This window comes from Quercus robur, chloroplast (genome assembly GCF_932294415.1).
Source record: "Quercus robur cultivar Fastigiata chloroplast, complete genome".
NCBI classification, from domain to species: Eukaryota; Viridiplantae; Streptophyta; class Magnoliopsida; order Fagales; family Fagaceae; genus Quercus; species Quercus robur.
This window is the reverse complement of record NC_046388.1, coordinates 1-10,000: the sequence shown is the minus strand read 5'-3', so window position 1 is coordinate 10,000 and position 10,000 is coordinate 1. Positions and strand designations below refer to the sequence as shown.

At 31.4% G+C, this 10,000-nt stretch overlaps 5 protein-coding genes and 4 non-coding genes across 9 annotated transcripts; 7 read left to right on the top strand and 2 right to left on the bottom strand. All coding sequences in view use genetic code 11, as the record gives it.

Annotated features, from left to right (window-relative positions):
• Window positions 1–455: 455 nt before the first annotated feature.
• trnS-GCU lies at window positions 456–543 on the top strand. The gene has a single exon. It is a non-coding gene; the product is annotated as a tRNA-Ser (tRNA).
• Window positions 544–713: 170 nt separating this feature from the next.
• psbI (photosystem II protein I) lies at window positions 714–824 on the bottom strand. Its single transcript has one exon. The coding sequence runs from the start codon at window positions 822–824 to the stop codon at window positions 714–716; it is 111 nt and encodes a 36-aa protein (YP_009733736.1).
• Window positions 825–1,223: 399 nt separating this feature from the next.
• psbK (photosystem II protein K) lies at window positions 1,224–1,409 on the bottom strand. The gene has a single exon. It carries the CDS (start codon window positions 1,407–1,409, stop codon window positions 1,224–1,226), a length of 186 nt encoding a protein of 61 aa, YP_009733735.1.
• Window positions 1,410–1,756: 347 nt separating this feature from the next.
• On the top strand, window positions 1,757–1,828 carry trnQ-UUG. Its single transcript has one exon. It is a non-coding gene; the product is annotated as a tRNA-Gln (tRNA).
• Window positions 1,829–3,342: 1,514 nt separating this feature from the next.
• On the top strand, window positions 3,343–4,520 carry rps16 (ribosomal protein S16). The gene is made up of 2 exons: window positions 3,343–3,384; window positions 4,293–4,520. Exons 1-2 carry the CDS (start codon window positions 3,343–3,345, stop codon window positions 4,518–4,520), a joined length of 270 nt encoding a protein of 89 aa, YP_009733734.1.
• A 1,048-nt stretch (window positions 4,521–5,568) lies between these two features.
• trnK-UUU lies at window positions 5,569–8,146 on the top strand. Its single transcript has 2 exons — window positions 5,569–5,605; window positions 8,112–8,146. It is a non-coding gene; the product is annotated as a tRNA-Lys (tRNA).
• Window positions 6,330–7,844, top strand: matK (maturase K). Its single transcript has one exon. The coding sequence runs from the start codon at window positions 6,330–6,332 to the stop codon at window positions 7,842–7,844; it is 1,515 nt and encodes a 504-aa protein (YP_009733733.1).
• A 252-nt stretch (window positions 8,147–8,398) lies between the features above and the next one.
• psbA (photosystem II protein D1) lies at window positions 8,399–9,466 on the top strand. The gene has a single exon. The coding sequence runs from the start codon at window positions 8,399–8,401 to the stop codon at window positions 9,464–9,466; it is 1,068 nt and encodes a 355-aa protein (YP_009733732.1).
• A 443-nt stretch (window positions 9,467–9,909) lies between these two features.
• trnH-GUG lies at window positions 9,910–9,984 on the top strand. The gene has a single exon. It is a non-coding gene; the product is annotated as a tRNA-His (tRNA).
• The last annotated feature ends 16 nt before the right edge of the window (window positions 9,985–10,000 follow it).

Below are 10,000 nucleotides of genomic sequence, written 5' to 3'. Positions count from 1 at the left end.
GGCTGTGGAAGTAAAAGTAAAAAAGGATCTTGCAGACGAAAGCAAAGAGGTACTCTTTTTTTATTATTTATTTAATTTTAATTTATATATTTATTATTACTTTCTATTTACTATTTATTAATTCTATAATTTTTTTATATAAGAAATTCATTGCTATATAATTTATAGTTTATATAATATATAATATTCTTGGGGCATTAGGTGGTTATATATCTAAATTTATATTCATTGGAATAGTGGAGTTGAGATATCGCTTTCGAGCCCTTACTTTACCTAAATGAAATCACTGATTTTTATTTTCTATATTTTTTTTCTATTTTTCTATGTCTCTATAATTAGATATCTATATAATAATTATATACTGAATAATAAAGAGGTAGAAAGAGAGGGCCCTTTTGCAAGCCTTACTGTTTTTGTGTAATATAATCTAGTAATTATCCTTTTTCTTTCAATTTGGGGAGATGGCTGAGTGGACTAAAGCGTCGGATTGCTAATCCGTTGTACGGGTTTTTCGTACCGAGGGTTCGAATCCCTCTCTTTCCGCTTTAGTCAATGACTTGGTATTTTTTCTTTATCTTTCAATTTCTCTTTCAACGAGTCTTTTTTTTTTATTTCATTTTAATTAATAGTTAAAAATGTGGAATAAATAAAATCCTAAGAACATTTTAAAATCAAGCAAGGAAAACAGAAACTTTATTGTTATTTTTTATTCTTCACTCTTCACGTCCAGGATTCCGTCCTGGATCATTAGATAGGAATCCGAAGATAAAGAGAGAAACAAAGAATACCACTACTGTGTAAACAAATAGTTTAAGAGTAAGCATTACACAATCTCCAAGATCATTTTTTTTGGAAAAAAAAGATAATAGATTCTCCATTTTTATACCACATACCTTATTTTGACACCACGAAATTCTTTTTCTAAATCTATAGAAATAAAAAAGAATTTTCAGAAATTCATTTGTAATAAGAGTCAAGTCTTTCATTACCAAAAGCTTTTTCATACCCGCAATTAGATATTGCGGAGGAATCTACTAGGTTCTTTCACTGTAAAAAAGGGTCCGAATGAGGAACTGGGGGGAGCCCAGACTTATTGTGGCGATCCAAGAATTTGATTATTTGAATCGAAGGGTTATACTATAAGACTTATCTGATCTTATGAATTGTTAGAATTTTTTTTTTAAGAATAAATCATGAATTTTTCTAGGACCGTATTAAAGATCTCATCGAAAACTTACAGCAGCTTGCCAAACAAAAGCTAAGAGAAAAAAGAGCAAAGGTATTACTGGCATAAAATCTACGATTGGATTCAAAAAAGCATAAGCCTCGGGCAATTTTGAGAAGAAAAAACTACTTGAAGAAAGAGCAGAATTAAGACAAATACAGATCAAACTAAAGATATTAAGCATAACAAACATTTTTTTCTTTGTTCTTGAAGATAATTGTATTTATTTTGATTGAGTTATTAATATGATGAGTTCTTAATATGAGTTATTATAATCTTATTTTTTTTTTTTGAATTAACCCAATCAAAAATCCTTCAATTCTCAAATCAAAAGAGAATAGACAAAACCATACTTTCATACAATATCTTAATTGAATTGTATGTAATGATCAATAAATGTCGTTTAATTCTCTATCTAAATGTCTCAAAATCCTAGCAACACTCTAATCTATTCTATATAGATTTGGACTAGAATTGACGAAGAACTACTATCAATATTAGTCTTTATTAATGTCGAATAGAAATCAAAAATGGGGCGTGGCCAAGTGGTAAGGCAACGGGTTTTGGTCCCGGTATTCGGAGGTTCGAATCCTTCCGTCCCAGAGCATACCTATTATATTATATATATCATATCAGAATATAGATTTTCTATTTTATATCAGAATAAAAGAAAGATTGCCCTTTTTTAAACAACCTTATTTTTTTTTAAGAGTAGAATAAGATTGGTTATAATCTGATTTTGCTTTCCTATAATGATTGATTCTTATATGAATTATATCTTTTTCAAAAATAAAAAATCGAATCGTGTTCAAATAACACACAGATGTAATTGAATCTATTTGTATACAGGTAAGAGGTAAGATGGGAGCATAGATTAAATCATATTTCTATTTAATAAGTTAGTTCTTCATAACTTGTTTTAATTTACATTTATACAAAATAGTAATAATCTGGAACACTCTAATAGGATTCTTTTTTTATTTAGGATTCATCATCTTCATAGAATTGACGCAGTAGATAGGAGTTAAACGTCAATGTAAAATACCAATTTCAATATATGCGGCTGTCTGAATTTCATTAAAAAAAAATCAAGTTACATACGTAACATATGTCTTTTCTTTGAACCCCGTTTTTAAGTATTTTGTGTTTTCTTTTATGAAAAATTGTAAATATATGATATGTACCAATTGAGACAAAGTGTATTCATACATCTTAGTCGCTTTTCCTTAGGAAATAATTGCAGCCGGATTATTGACTCCAAGTCAAATAAACTACGCAGAAAGGGAGCGAAGGCTTATATATATATGTATTGTTATCGTTCTATTTCTTCTATTTCATTGATTCATTGAAAACTTTATTTTATTTCAATTGAGTTTTGTGACAATAGATTTGTTATCCCTAAATTTTAAATATTTAACTTTACCCTTTAACATAGAATGTTTCTAATTACTTTCAAAGATATTTGTTTAGTCTACCTGATAGGTATGGGGATCATCTTTTAATTATGATTTATCAAAAAGAATAACAACCCAAAGCCTCTATTCTATCAGTCTTTATCCACCACCTCGTGAAAAACAAAAAGAATTTACATTTTTTTTTATGGTTTAATCCGAATATGAATTTTTCTCTATTATTATCAAAATTATTATCAAAATGCGATTTTTACTTTAAAGCCTTATTCCAATAATGTAATGATAGTGAAATAGGAAATTTTTCAATCAATTAACTATTTTTAATAATGTCTTATGAGTCCTTGGTACTCGAAGAAGTGTGAAATTGGTGAATCTATTTTAGCAAGTCACCTCAAGATGCAGATTTAAAAAAAAACTTATTTGTGTTATTTATTAGTTCAATTTTTTTATATTCTAATATTTATATTTAGATTATAATTCTAAAGAAAAAATAAAATAATATATTAAAAAAATATTTATTATATTTCTATATATTATTTATTATATATATTATATGGGGTTAAATTTAATTCGTGCTGATACTTCTTGAGAAATTACCCATTCATAAAAGTATGGATTACTATGTACCGAACGAACCAATGATTATTCATGAGTCCATAATGGAATCAATTACATACTGTTTACAGCAACCTACTAGGAAATGTTATGGTAAAACTTCGTTTAAAACGATGTGGTAAAAAGCAACGTGCGACTTGAGGGATATGGTCGTCTGTGGATTCTTACATCCATCAGTTTCTTTTTATATTAATTAGATAGGAATGAGGGTGCTCTTGGCTCGACATCGTTTGTTCTGTTTCACTAGAACCCTCCTTTTTGAGGTCGGGGGTTGGGATGTAAATAGTACATGATCTTAATGGAGCTCGAGTAAAAAAAAGTATTGATTCATTTTTTAAGGGAACGGATCTAGGGTTAGTGTTAATTAATAAGTTGAAACAGCTTCGTAAGTATATTTTCCATATAAAAATCGAAAGGATCCAATTTTCAAATTTAAATTTATAAGTAAAACCTCTTGGAATTGGTAAAACTCTTTCGATTAAAAGTGTATCGCGCAGGAATCAAATCGACCATTTGTATAATTTTTTGATAAAAAGAAATCACAAAAAGGGTATGTTGCTGACGTTTTTTGAAACGATTAAAAATCACCGAAGTAATGTCTAAACCCAATGATTCAAAGAAACGATAAAGAATCCTGGAACAAGGAAATACCACTTTCAGTTGTCTCAATAAATAGATTATAATTAAGAATCAAAATAGATTCTAAAGACAAAAAAGGTGCGTGGTTAGAGATCGCTCAATAAACGAAATACCTAAAGTAAAGGGGTTCCCTGGGTTATTAGCGAGTTATCCAACTTGAGTTATGAGGATGCGAATACAAATGATTTTATTTTATTTTTCGGATAAGAATAAGGAATAATAAAAAGTACTTAACTCATATTTAATTGATTTGATTATTTTATGGATCCATTTGACATTACTGATTAAAAATTTCAAATTCGATCCATAGACATAATTTCGAATTTTCTTGAGCCGTATGAGGAGAAAACCTCTTATACGTTTCTAGGGGGGGTATTTTTCATCTACATCTATCCCAATGGGTGGTTTATCGAATCGTTGCAATCGATGCTCGATGCCGAAGAGAAGGAAGAGCTCTTCGGAAAGTGGGCTTTTATGATCCGCTAAAGAATCAAACCTATTTAAATGTTCCTGCTATTCTATATTTCCTTGAAAGGGGCGCTCAACCTACGGGAACTGTTCATGATATTTCGAAGAAGGCGGGAGTTTTTATGGAACTTTCCCTTAATCAACAGATTAAATTCAATTAATGAATAGAACAAAAGAGGGGTGGCGGTAGTATATAAAAGGTTATACAAAGTTATATAAGCCCCCTCTTTTGTTCTATTCATACCTATTTATTATTACTACCAAAAAATGTCTACTACTAAAAAATGTCGTCTTCTATAACGACAAAAATTTATTTTTATTTTAGTGATAGCAATTCATTTAATTTAAGACAGATGAAAAAAGATCAAATGAATAACCGAAGTAGTTGGATTTCTAAATCCAAAATATTTACATTATTGCTAATTCAATACTAGTTGGTTTTTAGTTGAAACTTTCACTTTTTTTATGTTATGAACAAATAAATAAAAAAAAAACAAATGGGATTTAAGATTTCTTTTTTTTTTACTTATATGGATTAAGTAAACCCAAGCATTGCGATACTTTGCTACGAATATTGATTCTTACGCTTACATCCTTTTGTATCCATGTTTATTATCCATATATAGTTAGTGCCAATTCAATACAAGTCATTAGTTTTTTCTTTATTTGTATAATTTATATTTTATTATATTAATTCAATATTTAATTTTTTTTTTTATTTTAATTTATGGTTCTCCACATTGTGTTCTTTTCTTAAGATTTACATTCGTATTGACAACAGTGTATCAAACAAATATAATCCGATCATGAATAAATGTATCTATTTCCCTCTGTTCCATCTATGGACTTGGTTTTTTTATTTTACTTTATTTAAACGATGGATTCGTCGGATTTGCTGGGATACGAGAAGCCTTTATTTATTTATTATTTATTTATTTTATTGAAAAAAAAAAAAAACGGATAAAATAATAATGGATAAGATACGAACTAAATCCGTGGTAGTACATCAATTTTGACTTAATCCATATTCTTATCTTAATCTAGATTCTTATTTTATAAGTCAGTGTATTTGCATCTAATATGTTCATTATTTTTTTTATGTTCAGAATCGATTAGCAATATTTTTGCTATTTTACTATTTTGATTTCGGTGTGCAATTAAATCTAATTTTTTATTCCGATTGGATCTACACATTTTTTTTTGGGGGGGGGGTTGCTAACTCAACGGTAGAGTACTCGGCTTTTAAGTGCGACTGGCAATTTTTACACATTTGTATGAAGCAACGTCTTCGTCGATACTATCTCTAGAGCTTGTAAGACCGCGACTGATCCTCAAAGGAATGAATGGAAAAAGCAGCATGTCGTATCAATGTGGAATTCTGAGAATATTTTATTCTTAGCGGATCGGTTCAAAACTTTGTTTAAATTCTTGACGAAAAAAAATAAAATGAAATTTTGGGTTAAGTGAATAAATGGATAGAGCCCTATGGCTCCAATTATAGGTAAACAAAAAAAAAAGAAACGAGCTTCTGTTCTTAATTTGAACGATTACCCGATCTAATTAAACGTTAAAAATAGATTAGTACTTGATGCGGGAAATGCTTTTCCCATAAGTGGATCAGCGATTTCTTTTTAAATCCTAATTATTAGTAGCTATTCTCCATTAGAGTGTGGGGGTAAATGTGTAGAAAAAGCAGTCTATTGATAAAGATCAAAATCCCCTTTTTCCAAAATCAAAAGAGCGATTGGGTTGAACAAATAAAGGATTTCTAACCATCTTGTTATCCTCGAATGAACATAAACCAATTAAATTAGATGGAAAAGGAGAAGCTAAAGAGTCCGTCGATCAGTCTTATCTGGTTCCGGGGTATATATCTATTTATTTCTTACTATAATATCCTGTTTTGACTGTATCGTACTATGTGTCATTTAATAACCCAAAAGAAATCCCTTATCCCCATCTAATTTAAAATGGAGGAATTTCAAGGATATTTAGAACTCGATATATTTCGGCAACACGATTTCCTATACCCACTTATCTTTCGGGAATATAGTTATGCACTTGCTCATGGTCATGGTTTAAATAGATACATGTTGTTGGAAAATATAGGTTATGATAATAAATCTAGTTTACTGATTGTAAAACGCTTAATTACTACAATGTATCAACAGAATTATTTGATAATTTCTGCTAATGATTCTAAACAAAATCCATTTTTTGGGTACAACAAGAATTTGCATTCTAAAATTCTATCAGAAGGATTTGCAATCATTGTGGAAATTCCATTTTATCTACGATTAATATCTTCTTTAGAAGGGGCAGAAATCGTAAGATTTTACAATTTACGATCCATTCATTCAATATTTCCCTTTTTAGAGGAAAAGTTCCCACATTTAAATTATTCGGCGGATATACTAATACCCTACCCTGCCCATCTGGAAATATTGGTTCAAACCCTTCGTTACCGGGTGAAAGATGCTTCTTATTTGCATTTATTGCGGTTCTTTCTTCATGAGTATTCTAATTGTAACAGTCTTATTATTACAAATAAATCTATTTCCATTTTTTCAAAAAGTAATCCGAGATTCTTTTTATTCCTATATAATTCTTATATATGTGAATACGAATCCATCTTCCTTTTTCTCCGTAACCAATCTTCTCATTTACGATTAACATCTTCTGGAGTCCTTTTTGAACGACTCTGTTTATATAGAAAAATAGAACATTTTGCCGAAGTCTTTGCTAATGATTTTCCGGTCATCCCATGCTTTCTCAAGGATCCTTTCATGCATTATGTTAGATATCAAGGAAAATCAATTCTGGCTTCCAAAGACACACCTCTTCTAATGAATAAATGGAAATCTTACCTTGTCAATTTATGGCAATGTCATTTTGATGTATGGTCTCACGCGGCAAGTATCCGTATAAACCAATTATCCAAGCATTCCCTCGATTTTTTGAGTTACTTTTCAAGTGTTCGACGAAATCCTGCAGTGGTGCGGAATCAAATGCTAGAAAATTCATTTCTACTAAATAATGCTCCCAATAAACTCGATACAATAGTTCCAATTATTCCTCTGATTGGATCATTGGCTAAAGCGAAATTTTGTAACGCAGTAGGGCATCCAATTAGTAAGCTGACTCGGGCCGATTTATCGGATTTTGAGATTATCAATCGATTTTTGCATATATGCAGAAATCTTTCTCATTATTACAGCGGATCCTCAAAAAAAAAGAATATGTATCGAATAAAATATATACTTCGGCTTTCTTGTGTTAAAACTTTGGCCCGTAAACACAAAAGTACTGCACGCGCTTTTTTAAAAAGAGTGGATTCGGAATTCTTCCAAGAATTCTTTACCGAGGAAGGGGGGTTTATTTCTTTGATCTTCCCAAGAGCTTCCTTTGCTTTGCGAAGGTTATATAGCGGGCGAGTTTGGTATTTGGATATTATTTTCATCAATGGTCTGTCCAATCACGAATGATTGGTTATGAGACCTTGGAAATGGTACTTATTCTTAAATGAATGAAGAGATAACAAAAAAATTCATTCATTTCTATTATGAAATGTTTATGCAGTAAGAGTAGAGGTTGATCGACTAAGTATTCGACTTTCTTATTAGAGTCCCCTCTAGGAAATGCACTGAGTGTTAAATGTATACATAGGGAAAGCCATGTGCGATGAAAGATGCAAGCATGGCTTGGGGAGGGATTTTTTACCTACTTTTTAACAAGTAAATTATCTACTCCATCCGACTAGTTCCGGGTTCGAGTCCCGGGCAACCCATTCGAATATCTAAATTATATGTATGTAAATCCGAATTCTATTTTTTTTTTTGAATGAATGAAATGAGTTAAAAAAATCTGATGAATCCAGCTAGATAATATAGATCGATCGATTTTGATATCGGTTGACACGGGTATATAAGTCATGTTATACTGTTGAATAACAAGCCCTCAATTATCTATTTCTATTTATAGAGAATCGTGTGCTTGGGAGTCCCTGATGATTAATGATTAAATAAACCAAGATTTTACCATGACTGCAATTTTAGAGAGACGCGAAAGCGAAAGCGAAAGCCTATGGGGTCGCTTCTGTAACTGGATAACCAGCACTGAAAACCGTCTTTACATTGGATGGTTTGGCGTTTTGATGATCCCTACCTTATTGACCGCAACTTCTGTATTTATTATTGCTTTCATTGCTGCTCCTCCGGTGGATATTGATGGTATTCGTGAACCTGTTTCTGGATCTCTACTTTACGGAAATAATATTATTTCTGGTGCCATTATTCCTACTTCTGCAGCTATAGGTTTGCACTTTTACCCAATATGGGAAGCTGCTTCCGTTGATGAATGGTTATACAATGGCGGTCCTTATGAGCTAATTGTTCTACACTTCTTACTTGGTGTAGCTTGTTATATGGGTCGTGAGTGGGAACTTAGTTTCCGTCTGGGTATGCGCCCTTGGATTGCTGTTGCATATTCAGCTCCAGTTGCTGCTGCAACTGCCGTTTTCTTGATATATCCCATTGGTCAAGGAAGCTTTTCTGACGGTATGCCTCTAGGAATTTCTGGTACTTTCAACTTCATGATTGTATTCCAGGCTGAGCACAACATCCTTATGCACCCATTTCACATGTTAGGTGTAGCTGGTGTATTCGGCGGTTCCCTATTCAGTGCTATGCATGGTTCCTTGGTAACTTCTAGTTTGATCAGGGAAACCACAGAAAATGAATCTGCTAACGAAGGTTACAGATTCGGTCAAGAGGAAGAAACTTATAATATCGTAGCTGCTCATGGTTATTTTGGCCGATTGATTTTCCAATATGCTAGTTTCAACAATTCTCGTTCTTTACATTTCTTCCTAGCGGCTTGGCCTGTAGTAGGTATCTGGTTCACCGCTTTAGGTATCAGCACTATGGCTTTCAACTTAAATGGTTTCAATTTCAACCAATCTGTAGTTGATAGTCAAGGTCGTGTAATTAATACCTGGGCTGATATTATTAATCGTGCTAACCTTGGTATGGAAGTTATGCATGAACGTAATGCTCATAATTTCCCTCTAGACTTAGCTTCTGTCGAAGCTCCATCTACAAATGGATAAGACTTAGGTATTAGTATATATGAGTTATTGAAAATAAATAAGAAAGGAGCAATAATCAACTTCTTGTTTTATCAAGAGGGTTGACATTGCTCCTTTCTTATTTATTAGCCCTTTAATTATTATATAATTGTAATTACTATTTAGTCGTCTTTTCTTTTACTTTTTTACTTAATAGAATATAATATAAGCTTTTTTTTTATTTTAACTCAAGATACGAAAAAGTATTTGAGTATCCTATTTGACTTATGTAGTAATTTTTATTTTATATATGTTTTTATCGGTGAAGTTTTTATTTATTTTTTTATTTAAATAAAAAAGATAAAGCTTTCAATTTATTTTCTGCCTCTTGTCTTTTATCTTATAAGAAAGGGAAACAAAACAAGAGGAATGGTAGAAATTAAAATTTTTGTAATTTATACTACATACAGGGAGTGGGGGATAGGGGCGGATGTAGCCAAGTGGATCAAGGCAGTGGATTGTGAATCCACCATGCGCGGGTTCAATTCCCGTCGTTCGCCCATAAAAAGAAATAAC